Genomic DNA, 16,618 nt, shown 5'->3' on the forward strand with positions numbered 1-16,618 from the left:
ATTTTGAGCATGCTGCCTCCCCAGCTAGGAATGGGAGAGAAATTTGGTTCAGTTCGCATTTAAAGGCAAACATACATAAATCACACTTCACTGAACATAAGGTGACCTGAAGCATCCTTCGGAATTCACTGTTCTCTGGATTTTGCCGTGCAGTTCTCCAGCCAGGTAATGAGTAAAGAAAATGCACATACGCTGAAATGTGTGATTATGGAAACTGACATATCAAATTGCATTACATTAGGGGAAATTGCTTGCAAAAACAGGCATAAAATTGCATTGACGTGTGTATATGGAGAAATTTGCACTAAGATGCTGATTAATTTTCACGCTGACTTATTTTTTTTAATGAATAAAAACTAATGTGGCAGGGTGGAGAATTGAGTTTAAGACTGGAAAAATGAAAAACAGAGAGAATCCGAAATGGACATATTCACCTAATCCTACTTCCTGGCCCGTACAAAGAAAACCTCAACACCTTTGACTGCCACATGCTCACAGACACACTGACCTATAGATTCAAATGTTCTGTTCCCCTGTCCCCTGTATGTCGGAGCTGGACATCAGAAACTGTCAAATAGAACATCATGGAAGCCCCTTGACTTCAAACAGTACAGGTCCAAACCCCCTTGGTTTTTAAATCCTAAAAGGACAACTCAGGCAAAACTACGGTACCCCCCTTTGTATTGGAAGATGTGAGATCTGTATATGTCAGCTTTCACAATTCACAGAACGCTTCATGAGGTTGCACCCAATAAAAATATTTTAGTTTTGTACTTTAAATATGACACTCTTGTTAAAAGACAAATACTGCTTTCTTTCTTTCTTTCTTTCTTTCTTTCTTTCTTTCTTTCTTTCTTTCTTTCTCTCTCTCTCTCTCTCTCTCTCACACACACACACACACACACACTATACCTACCTTTGCACTACCACCAAACTAAATAATAACCTTTCATTGTTAACGGATGCACTGTGATGCCACAACAAGTGAACTCTGAACAGTGATTAAAGCAATATTTTTAAAAAGTCATATTTGGTGCTTTTAAGTCTTTAGTTCTGGGAGGAATCAAGAGGCATCTGAAGAACAACAATCTACAAATTTAATGCCATGGCAGTTGATTGGAGCACAATGTCCCAGGATTATTCTCTCCCTCCTCCATCTCCCGAAAGAATTGACTCTCTTTTTAGCCTGCATCCAGAAAAAAAGCAAGCCAGCTTTTTCTTTCCTTTTCTCGTTCACTGGCTAACCAAGGACCATAACATGAAAGCACATAATCCATGAAAAAGCAACATGTTCCTATCCTCGTCTCCATTCCATTCAGTTGCAGAAAAGTGGAGGAGTCTCCATAGCCCACAATACGGAATACAGCTTTTCTGTCTAGCTGTCATCTGCTCAGAGCAAACAGGTTTTTGCAGATCTTCAGCATGCTTCAAGCTCTACCTGGGGAAAGAAACAGATTCTAAGCTTGATCTCCCAGATATATGTGTGGTTGTGGTAGCTGCTGATTGGCCAGTTTCTGTGACATCACCAGAGGAGCATTCCCTGCCTCCGAATCTGTGGAGCAGCCGTGTGAAACGTTTGATTTAATAAGGCAAATATGAAGGCGCATACTGTACATCTCATATACCTTGCACCTTGATTCTGAAGCTAGGAGCAGAAATGGATAAATGCATGAGAATAAACACAAAGGCGGTCCTTTTTGCAGCAACGCCTCGCCATTTCATGATCATTTTTCATTTTGTAAAATCCATTTTCTGCTGAACGGAGCACAGATTTTCCTCCTCTAGTTGCTGCACAGCAAGCATTGCCTGAGTTCTGCAGGAGCAGATTCAGAGTATGCTGCAAAGATATCCCACCCCCGGTCCAAGTTGAAGGGCCTCCGGAAAACTCGGCACAGAAGCTTCATTGTAAATGAATAGTTGGAGCATTATGCAGACTCTGTTGTAGTTCTTCCTGTCCTGAGAGTGCATCATTGCTAAGTGGGCATTTCAGATCAGTCTTAATATTGATGATGGATACATTTCTGGGCAGTGGGTGTTTTGGGGCTAGTCTACATGTAGTTAGGGTCATCTTGAACAGACCCTCTGAGTGTCCCTATTTTCCAGGGATGTCCCTGATTTAGAGAAGCCGTCCTGGTTTCTGATATGATCCTGGAATGACCCACTTTCCCTTAAAAGATAAAGGGACCCCTGACCATTACATCCAGTCGTGACCAACTCTGGGGTTGCAGCGCTCATCTCGCTTTACTGGCCGAGGGAGCCGGCGTACAGCTTCTGAGTCATGTGGCCAGCATGACTAAGCCGCTTTTGCCAAACCAGAGCAGCGCACGGAAACGCCCTTTACCTTCCCGCTGGAGCAGTACCTATTTATCTACTTGCACTTTGACGTGCTTTCGAACTGCTAGGTTGGCAGGAGCAGGGACTGAGCAACGGGAGCTCACCTCGTCGCGGGGATTCGAACCGCTGACGTTCTGATCGGCAAGCCCTAGGCTCTATGGTTTAACCCACAGTGCCACCCGTGCCCCCCACTTTCCCTTAGGATGTCCCTATTTTCATTGGAGGTATGTTGGAGGTTATGGTGTTATCCAGCCCCCAAGCCATCTGAAGGCAATCCTGTATAGGGCTTTGATAATAATAATAATAATAATAATAATAATAATAATAATAATGCTTAGGGCCCCACTCTCTTTAAAGGAAAAAAACTGGATTTGCATTTCCAAAATATAAGATAAAAAACAAATAAAATAAAACCTAAACACAGCAACAGTGTTTTGTGTTGTGTAGGCTCCTACACAAGCCAGTGTGTATGTAGTGGTTAAGAGCGGTAGACTCGTAATCTGGTGAACCGGGTTCGCTTCCCCGCTCCTCCACATGCAGCTGCTGGGTGACCTTGGGCTAGTCACACTTCTATGAAATCTCTCAGCCTCACTCGCCTCACATAGTGTTTGTTGTGGTGGAGGAAGGGAAAGGAGATTGTTAGCCGCTTTGAGACTCCTTAGGGTAGGGACGCAGGTGGCACTGTGGTCTAAACCACTGAGCCTCTTGGGCTTGCTGATCAGAAGGTCGGCAGTTCGAATCCCCGCGACGGGGTGAGCTCCTGTTGCTCGGTCCCTGCTCCTGCCAACCTAGCAGTTCAAAAGCACATCAAAGTGCAAGTAGATAAATAGGTACCTCTCCAGCGGGAAGGTAAACAGTGTTTCCGTGCGCTGCTCTGGTTTGCCAGAAGCGGCTTAGTCATGCTGGACACATGAGGAACCTGTCTGTGGACAAATGCCGGCTCCCTCGGCCAGTAAATCGAGATGAGTGCTGCAACCCCAGAGTCGTTTGTGACTGGACCTAACGGTCAGGGGTCCCTTTACCTTTTAGGGTAGTGATAAAGTGGGATATCAAATCCAAACTCTTTTTCTATGATATAAGTAATGGGCCCTGCCTGCTAGCCTGCTCCCTAAAGTATCACTGGTTTGCTCCTTTCTATATATAGGGTGCCTACATTCTGCATGGACTGGTTGCCTGGCAACATGTGCAAATGGCTTTAGATACCTATTAGGTCCATAAATTACCATATAGCATATATTCAACACAAAAAACAGTGACAATTTGTTGTTGACAAAGGACAGCTGGACATATTAAGGGCCCCATTACCTTCAGTAGCTTAGGGCCTCATCAAACCTAAATCCGGCCCTGCGATGGGCAAGTGGTCTGGCACTGTATAAGATAGCGACACAGCAACATCAAGGCAGAAACTGCCAAGACTGGTTTTCACCCCACTCCATTTGGGCCTTGGGGTTTCCCAGAGAGATGTTGGTTGTTTTGAAAACGCTCCATCCATCCTTTGTGTTTCCAAAAGCTTCTTATTCATGAGCAGCCGTCCGAGCGGCTGTGCTTTTTCCGCCTTCACAACCGGCCTCTTTGGAAGGGGGCAAAATATCCACCGTGCGCATGTTTGCGCATGATGCCCTTGCTGTGCGTTTTCCCCTTTGACAAAGCACCCTTTGATGCAAAGAGCCCCTCTTCTCGCTAGCTCCTGAATGAGGACCATTGAATGCCGTCCAGCTTTCCTGGCATGTGGGGAGAAGACGCCAGCTCTCGTGTTTGGTGAGGGAGGAGGAGGAGGGTTCTCTCCCCCCTCACACAACCTTCTCCCTCTCCTGTTTAGAGCGTCAGGTAAGCAAAAGGAATGGAAAGCTGCTCCGTTTTGTTTGCAAAGATCTCAGAAATGCTGAGTACATGAGAGAGCTGGTAGGGTGTTGGGGAGATGGGCTGCAACTGGTGCATATCTGTCATAATGGCTGACTGGAAAAGGAGACCAGAGGCAAGGATGGTTCCTGGGCAATGGATAAGAGGAAGAAGAAATCCAAGGAAGAAAGAAAGGCTGGTGGATGTTGAGGTGAAGCAATGAGACTGCGAAGCTTGTTCCTTCTGGCTTTGAGCATCTGCAGACAGGGTCCCACCACTTTGCATGTGCCTCCACAGCTCAGCCTTGAAATCTCTTTTCAGTGCCACGGATAAGTGCTTCTGAGCATGCACAGAGTGCCTTTTATTCTCCCCCACCCACAACATCTCTCCCACACTGTTTGGATCATTGGCACGAGGCTTCAAGGGTAAGATAGCATTGGCCGCTAGGCAAACTCAAGCTCTGGCGTTTCACCCTCATAAATCACACTTTGCAAGAATGTATTGCAGGAGGGGAAGGTGACCATTGTGGTGTTGGGGCTTCCTTTTTAAAAAAATGGAACTGATGTTTTGTTTGTGGGAGGGGAGATGGGCTTTTGGTTTCTGGAATTTGTTCAGCTTCCTTTAAAAGAAAGGTGTTCTCCGGTTCATAGAGAAGAGTGTGTGGGGAGGGAAATATATGAGGGGAGAAATGTGGGTGTGAAAAAGAAATTTTGAGGGTGGAATATTTTGCTAAGTATGCAGTTTTTATATGTTTCTTTGTCCTGAATTCATTGCCACTCTTTTATGAAGCAGAATGGTTGGGTGGTGGGTTGGCTGTTTGCTTGTTTCTTCAAGCTCTCTGGGGGTTTTGAGATGGTGGAGAGGGAGGGTTAAAAGAGAAATTTCATGGGGGCTGGAAACCAGCAGGGAATTCCTGTGGGGGCAAATGTCTAAGGTGAAATATCTGGACACAGGGAGGGAAAAAATTGAATCAAAATGAATCTGTCGAACTGAGGATGAGGGTGGCAGCCAGGAGGACAGGTGGGTGCGTTTTTGCCGGGAGGAGTGTGACCCACGAAGTGACAAGAGGCATTTTTCTTCACAGGGCCCTAAAACGACAAGCACTTTGCCTGCTTAAGTTTGTTTTTTCCATCTCTCTGTGTTAAAACATATGGGAGCTAGGCGGTTAGGAGTTGTTGAGACTAATAGCAGCATTGGGTGGGGCAGGGGATATATTGACCAGTTCTAGAAGAAGTTGTGGGGTGGGAGGAAATAACTAGGCATACAAGGAGAGAGTGAGGATGAGACAGGACCATGCAAAGGGAGAAGTTGTCAGAAGAACTAAGCGAAGGAACAAAACTCAGACTTCTTTTCCTCAGGCTACAGCTTGCCCACACTGCGAATGTCAATTGGTGGGGCTCCCAGTGAGAAATGCAGGGACATGTTTCTCCCCAAAGCAAGGATCCTGTGGCCTTCAAGATCTTGCCGGACTACAAGTCCCACCATTTCTGACCAGGGGCTGATGGGACTTGGAAGTCCAGGAACATATGGAGGGCCTGGGCTCCACTTCTCTGACAGAAAATTATCTCAATGCCCTCACACAACTGTGTCCCCCTTGGTTCCTTGAGGAAAGCCATGACAGTTAACAACAGGGCATTTTTTAATCTAGCTGGAACTCGCCGGAACTCAGTTCTGGCAGCCTTCAGATTGGCGCCATTTTAAGACAACAAGGGAGGTGTTCATGGTGAGTTCCGGCACCTCTTTTTCTAGAAAAAAAATTAGCACTGGTTAGTAATGATAATTTCCCAAAGCGGCTCACGTTTGAAATGTTAGGCACACCAGTAAAAGTGCAGGAAGCCTTTGCCCCGTTCTCCCAACCGACGCCCTGGCCTTGCGTGACAGAAAAAGTCCGAAGAACAACCGGTGTGTTGGATCATTTCACATGCTTTATTTCAGCAGTCAAAATAATTAAAAACATCTCAAATTATTATACATATACAAAATAGGTACAGAATCTTCGGCCGCTCACACTCCCTACAACATCTGCCTCTTGTGAGAAAGAGAGGAATTATGGGTTTTTTGCTTGAGTCGGAAACCCAACGAAAGACAGAAAGTGGAAGAAGGGGGGGGGAGAAAAAGAGAGATGAGGGGTGATGTTGGCAGAGCTGAAGAGAAAGAGGTGGATAAGAAAGGGAAGAATGAATCAGCAGCGAGGGAGGGCGATGAACAAAAGTGTTTGCTTGTGGGATGGGACGAAAGATGGAAGAAAGAGAGAAAAAGAGAGAGAGGTGGTGATGGGGGGAAGAACTGAGGGAATGGGGGAGAAAATACAAGCCAAAAGAGAATCCACCTGCTTTACAAGAGAAAGACAGAAACTGCTGAGACCTTGATCCCTTGTAGCAATGTTTGATTTATTTTTTTCCTCATCCTCGATTTTTTTAATTATTATTTTTGCTTGTTAAAAAAGAAATAGCACCTTTTGAAAGAAAAAATTCACAAGTATCTCTGGGCAGCAAGGCATCCAGTTTGCTTTCCCCCTCCAATAATCTCATTTCTATAGCACCAAATGGCCCCCTTTTCAGCAAAGCTGTGCTCGGGGCGAGGTTTTTCTAGGTTTCGTCACCTCAAAAAAAAAATATATAAAAAGTTCATGGGACCTGAAATTTATTAACATAGCAGACTAAAAAAAAAAAGAAATATGAAAGACACAGGTAGCACCTTTATCTAAACCTGAAACTCTGCCCAGTTTCTTCGCCCCCCCCTCCATGCAAGCTGATGCTAGTATTAAAAAAAAGACCCCAAAACTACCCCAAAGAACTTGAAAAAGACAATGGTGAGGTAGCCATCCATACAACAATAATATACATTTAAACATTACATTTTCTCTGCTTTCTGGTATTATTGGCCATTTTTTCCCTTCAGTTGCTCACCGACAAAATAATTAAAGCACTTAAACCTGTCTTTTCCCCCCTCTACCTGATGTCTCTGAGAGGGACAGGCACTATCACCTGTTCTTTTCCTTCAAACAGGTTTCTGTTTCGAAAAACCACTCAGTGCCACACCTTTTTTTATGATAACTTCGCCAAATTTATCCCTGTTGCCGACTGAACAAAACTGAAAAAACGTACATTTAAAATGGCTGAAAGAATCATCTTTTCAGTGGCATTGCTCCGAGTAAAAATAAAAAAGAGAGAGAAAGATAAATCTCTTTCTATCAGGTACCGGCAGAGAAAGATGGTCTATAGGTAGATTTTGGGATTTATTTATTATTACAGTTCTGGGCTGAGAGGAGGGGAGGTTATTTTTGATGGGGTTGTGATGGGCAGGTTCTACCACTAAGTTTAGTATTGCTCTGATTGCTGCCAGGAAGAAAAAAACACACACCAGATTTTCATACAGATGTATTTCAGGTGTTGCTTGGTTTAGACTGATTTTGTCATTTTGTATGGTTTTTATATATGTATTTTTGGAATGTACAAATATTGGTCCCACAATATTACTTGATTTTTTTTTTAAAGAAGAAGATAAAAATCAAACCATTCTGTCTTTGGGGATTTTAATAATAATAATAAAGTCAAGCAAGTGGATGCACTTCCTTAATTATTTTTGAAAAGTCATTTATTTTTATTTTTTTGGTTTAATGCTTTTTTTGTTTTTTTTTTAACGGAAACAAAAATAGTTTTAGAGATGATGGATAGAAAAAGACACAAATTCAAGTCCATGTGAAATTTCCTTCTTTTTTGGCTGTTTTTTATTTTATTTTTTAAACTGTCAGGTTTCCTTTTGGGTTTACAAGAAGCAGACTGGTCCAATCTCAAAGCCGAATTCCTGGTCTCTGCCACCAATGTCCATGGGAGCCACATCAATGATGGGCAACCGGGAAGTTTTTGTTGTCTTGTATTCGATGACTGTCTTGTCCCAACTGCCAGTGTGACGCTGCAGAGGGAGAAAAAAAATCAGAATTTAGAAATCAGAATTTTGTTTTTGGCTCCATAGACTTTTGAAGCTTCCCTCCCCACATCCGACCTGAACTTTCTCCCTGGTCAACTGTGCTCCTAAAAGCTGGCTCCTGCCTTCCCCACCCTGGATGCCCATCCCATTGTGCCACTGGAACACATAATTAATCTGGCATTTAGAACTTCAGGGATTCAGGGCACTGTGAGAGAAGAGGCAGAACCAACAAAGAAGTTGGAGGATATGTTACGGTCTATCTTCTGCATGACCAGAATCCAGGTCCTTAAGTCCAGAGGAAGCCACCATGAATAGCCAGGGGGAGCAATCACACCATCTGATCTTGAGCTATCACTGTCTTCTGATGGATTTAAGCTACTGTGGGCTCAGCCATCTGGACCCTCTCTTGCCTTGAAGGCCTTTTGGCTCAAAAAGCAGGATGTGCCTTCAAAGGGAAACACTAAAACGTCCAAGAGTCTGTCCCCGATCCAGATGTCAAGAGCACAAGCAAGTAGGGACCGCTATACTAAGCGAAGATACACCTTTGCAGGTTCTGAGGATTTATTATGGCAGCAGTATGGAGACTCGGGCCTTCCAGATATTATTGGACTGTAACGCCCATCACTCCTGAGCACTGGTCATGGAGCTGATGGGAACTGAAGTCCGACAAACTTCTGGCGGGCCACGGCTTCCCTGTCCTGAGATCTTTCAGAGGGTTCTTTTGCTGAATAGGGATATTCCATCCCTCACCTGCCATGCTTCAGCACTGAAAAGCACCCAGTGTACGTGTTTCCAAACACAGATAGGAATCACAGCACTGAGAGGTCAACCTGCAGTCCTGACTTCCTCAGCCAGACCTGCCTACCCCTATTTCCCCCTGCCTCTGGCCATTCTTACATATGGCGTTTGTTTTTATATGGATTGTCTCCCAGTTCCAAAGCATGGTTTTAGCAGGAGGTATAGAGGGTGAACACCCCTGCCAGCTGTGAGTAAAACACTGCAGCTTATGCACAAGGTCTCCAGTCGGAGAGAGAGAGAGAATCTATTGTACCCCCCCACCCAACATCTAAAGACCCAGTCGCTCACCGTGCAACCATCCTTGGGGACTCCATAGAGGAAGCGGCTGTTGCCCTCTGCTCTGATCTCGATCTCGTTGGAGCCTTGGAGGAGCAGAGCGTTCTGCAGGTTGCCGGTCTCTGCGTTCATGTAAGCCACGCTGTTCTTGCAGTGGTAGGTGATGTTCTGGGAAGCTTCAGTGGACATCAACCGCAGGAAGGTCAGTTGAATGGAAACGTCAGCTGGGTCGGATCCCTCGCCACCATATTCGAACTGTCATTGGAGACGGAGGGAAGGAGGAAGCAAGGAATTGGTTAGCGCTCGCATCATGTCCTCTAGGAACCCCACCCCCTGCTACATCTAGGAATCTAACCAGCTCCTTTGCTTTCTCTGCATGCTCAGAGGGCCGAGGCAGGAAGTAATGCAGCAATGGGCAAAGCCAGATAAGCTGACTGCTGCTTTAAGGAGCCAAAATCCAGCTTGGAAACAAATGAGATGTAGAGAGATAGATGAGGCAACAGGTATACATTCTCCTTGACAGACTGCTTTTCCAAGTTGTACCATCTGCAGCTTCTTTGAGCTAGACTACTCCAGCATGCTAAGTCAAGGGACCTTTGAGCCCAGCTGAACCTCTGGAATATATCACTTGAAAATTGGCTATGCTTGCTTTTAACCAATGATCTTCCCCTCTCCCTTTTGCTTCCAAGTATCATAGAGTTGGAAGTGATTTGAGGAGCCATCAAGCCCAACTTCCTGCAAGCACCAGGAATTGTACTCCAAGGTGCCTTGGTCAACATAAATTCCCTCCTTCCTGTCCATTTTTCATCTATTGTGTTCAACATCCTTGGATAAAGGTTAGAAGTGACATCAAGCCACCATCCAGGTCCTTCTTCTGCCTTGTGAATCAAGCCCATTCCAACGAAGCCCAATGATGCCCAGGCCTCCCTAGGCAACCAATTCCAGGGCTCTTCCACCTTTTACAGCTAAAGGCCCTTTCTCAATGGGCAACTTAATCTTTGAGCAGATTCCACGGCACACATGGAAAGTCGACATGGATTTCTCAGTCTCATTGAGGCCACTCCTACCTGTGCATTAAGGTGATTATCTATTCTCAATCTTTTCATCCTCTTGCTAAACAGTCCCAAAGCTTCCATTGAAACAACCAAGCAGTCACCAGGTTCTTCTGCCTGTGACATTCTTTCCGCACATGGAATTCATGTGGAATTCATATCCATTCTAGTTCAGCAGGTGACTTGGAGGAAACCTGACCCTGAAATAACTCTCTCCGGTCCGAGCTCGGAATAAGGGATTGGCAGTCCCAGCTAAGCCACTTGCTGGTTAACTGTCGCTGCCTCACCGATTCCTGGTCTCACCTGGAAGCCATCGGACATGCTTTCGCCGAACCAGACGTGCTTCTTCTCCTTGGGGTTCTTGCTGATGTACCAGTTCTTCTGGGGGATAGTGGGCTGAGAAGCTTGGACACAAGTCTCTCCAGTCTCCATGTTACAGTAGACCTTGATGGCATCCAGGTTGCAGCCTTGGTTGGGGTCAATCCAGTACTCGCCTGGTGAGGAATGGGGTCAAGTGAATGGGGATGATGGAGAACGGATCACGGGAGCAAAACAAAACATCAATTTACACCAACCTGATCTAAAAGGGGACTGGCCAACCATTTGCCCCCTGCTGCTTCTTCCCATCTCACAGATCCCACCCTCCATGCAATGAGTTCTCAGACTTGCCCAAGTGGGTCAGGAAAATATCTGCCCAAGCCTTACTCCATATAAGACGAGGAGGCAAACAGTTAAAAACAAAAGAATAGAACTACATATGTATGGCTGAGATGGACTTCAGAGAGCCAGGGAATAGGGGGAGGTGGATGTGTGTTATATAAAATAGATGGTTGCCCCATCACTTCCCAGCATTAATTATCTACACAAGAAATAACATTCTGCTTCCTAAGCATATTTTTTTTGTAGGAGAAGGGAGAGGAGCCAGAGAAGAGCCTGGGCTGGAGCTAGAAGCTCTACAGCAACTTAGAAGGCCCACTTCACCCTTTAGGACCTAAGTAAATGCAAGTCACATTCTGCAGATAGAAGCTGCTTGGGAGAATTAATCATTCTGCTTGACTCAAGCATGTTATTTAGAGAAGAGGCTGCAAGAAAAGGCACCCAAATCACTGCCCAGTCAGCTCCGGTGGAAAATCCATTCCTGGACCTGGACCTGAGAAAACAACTATATGCTTGGCTTTGCAAACAATCCCCAAGTGAAAAAGAAAGGTCAACAGTGGCAGAGAAGAGAGGGGAAGTGAGAAGATTGATATACGGGGAAGAAAAGAGCAGGGCAGAGCCATTCTGCCAACGGACGTGATCCAGAAGAAAGGAGAATTCGTGGCATTTAAGAGATGCACCTGAGAATTGTTTCCCCCCCCCCCCGACTGTACTCACCACTCTTCCAGTCTCCGTGGCACATCTTCAGGTCGCGGCAAGTGCGGGCTGGGTTCTTACGGGTTCCGTCAGGGCTGCGGATGTTCTCAATCTGCATGGACAGGCTCTTGAGGGTAGTGTCTACTTCCAGGTCACGGTCACGCATCACGTTTGCATCGTCAGCTCTGTAGTAGCGGCCACCGTCGTGAGCTTTCTCCTGAGGAGGCTGGGGCAGGAAGCTGAAGTCAAAGCCGCCGCTGGGTGGGCCTGGGGGACCAGGTGGTCCAGGAGGTCCGGGAGGACCCTGGAGAAGGAAAAGAAGAAGAGTTGGAGACAAAGATCTCATCTACCCATTGTGCTGTTAACTATGAGCTGTGTACAGTGAGAAGGAATACGTACAGCAGGACCAACATCACCAGTGCGACCACGGGGACCAGGTGGGCCAATGGGGCCGGGAAGACCATTCAGACCGTCTTTGCCAGCAGCACCGGAAGAGCCAGGGGGACCCTGTCAGGAAGGCAGAACAAAAATGTACCATGAGTGAAGCTTTTGTTGTTAACATGAATGCAGCAGCAGCAACAACAACAACAGGTGCATAGAAGGACTGAAGTCTAGCAATAATAGCTAATAGCTAAAATGCTGCGCTTTACAGCCCAATCCATACTTACTCTTGGACCAGCAGGACCAGAAGCACCAGAGGGACCTTGTTCACCAGGAGAGCCCTGCACAAAAGAAAAAAATTGTCAGTTTTGATGATCATCTGGGGGAAAACAGGTTTATTTAAATGGGAGAAAATGCAGTCCTGTTCAGTAACAGAGAGGAAGTATCAATCTAGCTTCTGTCCATGTCAATCTCACGTGTGTTCCTTCATAAATCTACTCTTCCAAGTGGCAACGGAAACCAATAGGTTCACTCAGTATAAAATAAAATGATATCTATGCTGCCATATGTCTGGATTTCCCCAGACATTACTCGGATTTCAAAGGTGGAATTGAGGTCAGGGAGGAAATTCCAAAAGGCAGAGCTTTGTCCTGGATCTTAGGCAAGTCAATAGAAAAATTGCTTGGGGGGGGTTCCTGGTTTTTACTTCTTGAAATATGGCAACCCTATTTTTTTTTTTTAAAGATTTCACTCAGTACAATGGAAACTGGGTATATCTCAAATGGAAGCCTTTCAGCAATTAGATTTCTAGGTCTTGGGTGGAAAGAAGGATAGGCAATATTTTTGTGGCATATTTTTCATATGCCTTGCCCTTGCTCGTCACAACTAGTGGGTAGCATACTGTATTCGCATTTGGGACCAGGAAGAAATGTGTTTAAAATGCAGATTACTTTGGGGTGTGTGGAGATTTAATACATCTTCTCCAATCTTGCCACTGTGTAATTAAGTGGGCTGCGTTAACGAGGGACCCGAAGGAAGCCATAGCAACCTAAGGCCTCCATCTTTAAAGTTCTTATTTCTTTGCCGCTAAGGTAGGCCCAAGCCTGCCTTGGCCATTGCTCAGTGACAACAACTATACACAGAGTGACAGCTGAGGCCCACTGCTGCTTTCGACCACATGGCAGGCTCAAAGCCTTTCTGGACGGAGGAATGCGTGGAACAAATGGGGATGTGCATGAACGCAGGCAAGCACTTATTTGCAAAATGCATGGCGTGACAAAACTGACGTCTGTAAGGGGAAGGGGAAAAAATACATATGGGTAGCTGAAGAAATGTAGGAACAAAATTGTTGCTTGTTAGCTTGCCCTCTGTCTCTAAAAGTTGGAAAACTGGAATTACAAGTTTTGATTAAGTAAGTTGGTGCAATTGGAGATCTGGATGGAACTGTAAACAGAAGCCGATTAATGGGCGAGGGCTTTGGTGACCCTTCAAGGACCTGCAGTCGTACAGGCCAAATAGATGTCAAAGCTCCCCCTTTTCTTTCCTCCGCCCCCCGACTAGATGTTTCATCAAAAAGGTATCCAAAGGTGGAATTTCCTTGCAGAAAGCGACGGTAGCTTTTGCTCATTAAACAATGGACCGAGATCCACCTGTCTCTGAATAGTGGCTAGTCAGAGGCCTCTGGGGAGTTCCGAAAACAGGGTGGGGAAGGAGGCAGGTTTCCTCTGAATGCAGTGGCTCAATTTAAGTTATTGTGGCTATTGAAAGAGTGGTCTGTCCTTCATTCTTTTCCAGACTGTCTTAATCCACAGAAATGAGATAGGAAAGCTCTAGCTCTCTAGATCAGAGGTGCAAGGCTCTAATTTGTGTGAGGACATTTCTCTCCTTCACGAGGACTAACGCCTTAAAGCAAGACCCTCCAGGTGTCCCTATTTTCCAGGGATGCCCCTGACTTAAGAGAAGCCGTCCCGGTTTCTGATTTGATCCCGCTTTTCCTTAGGATGTCCCTATTTGAGAAATGTCAGGGGGTATCTGTGATGTCTGGAGCTTCTCTACATCAAAAATGGCAAAGAGCTTTCTGGTACTTACAGGGGGGCCAGGGGGACCCTGGAGACCAGAGAATCCTCTGTGACCCTTCATTCCTCTGTCACCTTGTTCGCCAGTCTCACCCTTGTCACCACGAGCACCTTGTGGGCCCTAGAAACAGAAAGCAAGATTTTAATTTTAATTTTTAAAAATTGGCTTATTGAGCTTTCACAAAGGAAAAAGGCAAGTCACTCTGCCTAACTCGGATATGAACTTGGAGTGCGTATTTCTAGTTGTATTTCAGCCATAAGGCAAAGGTAGCAGAGATCATACAGACAGGAAGTGACCAAGTATATTCATTCAGCGTTATTGAATAGCATATGATATATTCTACCAGTATAACATAGCTCAGCTGGTAGAGCACGAGACTCTTACTCTCAGGCTCATGGGTTCGAATCCCATGCCAGGCAAAAGATTCCTGCATTGCAGGGGGTTGGACTAGATGGCCCTTGCGACCCCTTCCAATTCTATGATTTTATGAAAAGAAAGAGAGAAAGAGAGAGGACATTTCAAAGCCCAAACTTACTGCAGGACCACGAGCACCAGCAGGGCCAGCGGGGCCAGCAGGTCCAGCGGGACCCTAGAGGGAAGGAGAAAAGGAGAAAATGTACATATCATCGCTTTTAAAATTCTGCATGCAACTTATTCCTTTAGGAGCCCAGTCCTTGGAAGGGAGGGCAATCACAGCAGGAAGAGCCCGAGTCTGTCTGTAGAGTCTGTCCATCTATCTGTCTATCTGTTTGTTGGATTGTTAGTTGTAAAGTGTTTTCACTATAGCAGCCAGCCTGATGCTTAGGATGTGTAGGTGGGCATATATGGCCACCAGATGGCTGCATCCACCTTGCTGAAACTAAGCAGATTTAGGTCTGCTCAGGATTCGCACGGGGGACCACCTGGGAACCCCCGCGCAGACTGCCTTGAGTTCCAAAGACGAAAAAGGCAGGATATAAGCATGCCAACGAATAAATCTGGGAGTTGTCTATTCCTGCATTTGCTAGCGAGATCCTGGGATGTTCCATAGGATTCGAGCGGAAGATATTGCTCCCTGGGTTCTGCCACCCCCTGCTTGGAGAGTGGAATCGGAGCACATTAAAATCACAAACGAGTGACCTCATTAATCCTCTGGCAGAGTTGCAATAAGGATGGGGAGAGTGTAATGGAAGAGGTTCCCCCACGGCGCTCTCATATGGCTCGAGTAATTATTTCGAACTAACAAATGAGGAGCCATAGGTGGATGCCAATCCAAGTTAATTAAAGCAGCGTGAAAGAGAGCCCCTTTAGCGAATGTGAGCACAGGACCAGAAGTGTTCCACGTTAATTAGGTACGAAGGCACGCTCCTGAAATATGTAAGATCCTGAAACCGGGTTTGGAGAGTATGCCTACCTCATCTGCAAATGGATACCCATCTTGCCTGCATCTTTACTGATTGTGAAAACGGAAAGTTGTGAATGACTGGCATTATTTCAGATCCACTGATCTGAAATAAGTCGGTTTACATATATGTGGCCTAGTGGGATTTGGAAAAATGAAGGATTCAGAAAACTCCCACCCGCCCGCCACATTTTGCGTTGTAGCAGAAAGAAAGGAAGCGCCACTTACAGTCTCGCCGCGGTCGCCATTCTTGCCAGCAGGGCCAACTGGGCCAGGGGCACCAGGGGCACCGGGAGCGCCAGGGGCACCAGCTGGGCCAGTCTCACCACGATCACCCTGTTTGGGAAAGGGAGAGGCAAGAAGAGGTGATCAAAGCTCAGAATCGCTGTGCGTTTGTGAAATCAAGCCTTTCGTTTTGCAAAGTTATCGGACCCGGGTCTTGCGACACCGGCCCGTTCCGGACACCTGCTGCATACACACATGCATGTTCAACTCACCTTGGGACCAGCAGCACCATCGCGACCGGGAGCACCTTCTGCACCAGGAGAGCCCTGTCAGACAAGAAGAAAGATGGTGAGACTGAGATCACGGCGGCGTTGAAACTCTAGAACTCTCTAGCTACCAATGGGGGATCTAGAACTGAGTTAAAACTATTCAGCTCTGTAACTGAACTATATCATTCAATGCACATCTACTAGTAAGGATTTACAGACATACGAAGTTGCCATATGTCGTTCTACCCGAACACTGAAGTCCAGCGCTGAGGGCCTTCTGGCGGTTCCCTCATTGTGAGAAGCCAAGTTACAGGGAACCAGGTAGAGGGCCTTTTCGGTAGTGACACCCACCTTGTGGAACGCCCTCCCACCAGATGTCAAAGAAAACAACAACTACCAGACTTTTAGAAGACATCTGAAGGCAGCCCTGTTTAGGGAAGCTTTTAATGTTTGATGCATTACTGTATTTTAATATTTTGTTGGAAGCCGCCCAGAGTGGCTGGGGAAACCCAGCCAAATGGGTGGGGTATAAATAATAAATTATTATTATTATTATTATTATTATTATTATTATTATTATTATTAACTGAGGAGGACTACTGGTCTATCTAGCAGTATTGTCTATCCTCTGTAAGGACAAAAACAATCGGGCACCATATCTCCAAGGTCTCAGGCAGCAGCCTGCTTGAACACCCTTTTAACAG

The 16,618-nt window shown here is 45.9% G+C and overlaps 1 protein-coding gene and 1 long non-coding RNA gene across 2 annotated transcripts in view; one reads left to right on the plus strand and one right to left on the minus strand.

Annotated features, from left to right (window-relative positions):
* The first annotated feature begins 4,029 nt into the window (after positions 1–4,029).
* Positions 4,030–16,618, plus strand: part of LOC310748162 — a 53,835-nt gene continuing 41,246 nt past the window's right edge. Inside the window, exon 1 of the long non-coding RNA XR_014541142.1 lies at positions 4,030–4,161. This is a non-coding gene — a long non-coding RNA (uncharacterized lncRNA). The remainder of the gene's footprint in view (positions 4,162–16,618) is intronic.
* The window catches only part of COL1A1 (collagen type I alpha 1 chain), a 43,993-nt gene continuing 35,127 nt past the window's right edge, over positions 7,753–16,618 (minus strand). Inside the window, exons 42-51 of the mRNA XM_083582420.1 lie at positions 15,918–15,971; positions 15,649–15,756; positions 14,575–14,628; positions 14,052–14,159; positions 12,251–12,304; positions 11,982–12,089; positions 11,604–11,886; positions 10,533–10,723; positions 9,190–9,432; positions 7,753–8,088 (exon numbers count right to left, since the gene is read on the minus strand). Coding sequence (XP_083438546.1) covers positions 7,942–8,088; positions 9,190–9,432; positions 10,533–10,723; positions 11,604–11,886; positions 11,982–12,089; positions 12,251–12,304; positions 14,052–14,159; positions 14,575–14,628; positions 15,649–15,756; positions 15,918–15,971 — 1,350 coding nt within the window. The 3' untranslated portion in view covers positions 7,753–7,941. The remainder of the gene's footprint in view (positions 8,089–9,189; positions 9,433–10,532; positions 10,724–11,603; positions 11,887–11,981; positions 12,090–12,250; positions 12,305–14,051; positions 14,160–14,574; positions 14,629–15,648; positions 15,757–15,917; positions 15,972–16,618) is intronic.

Source organism: Podarcis filfolensis (genome assembly GCF_964270895.1).
Source record: "Podarcis filfolensis genome assembly, chromosome: 13".
Lineage (NCBI taxonomy): Eukaryota > Metazoa > Chordata > Lepidosauria > Squamata > Lacertidae > Podarcis > Podarcis filfolensis.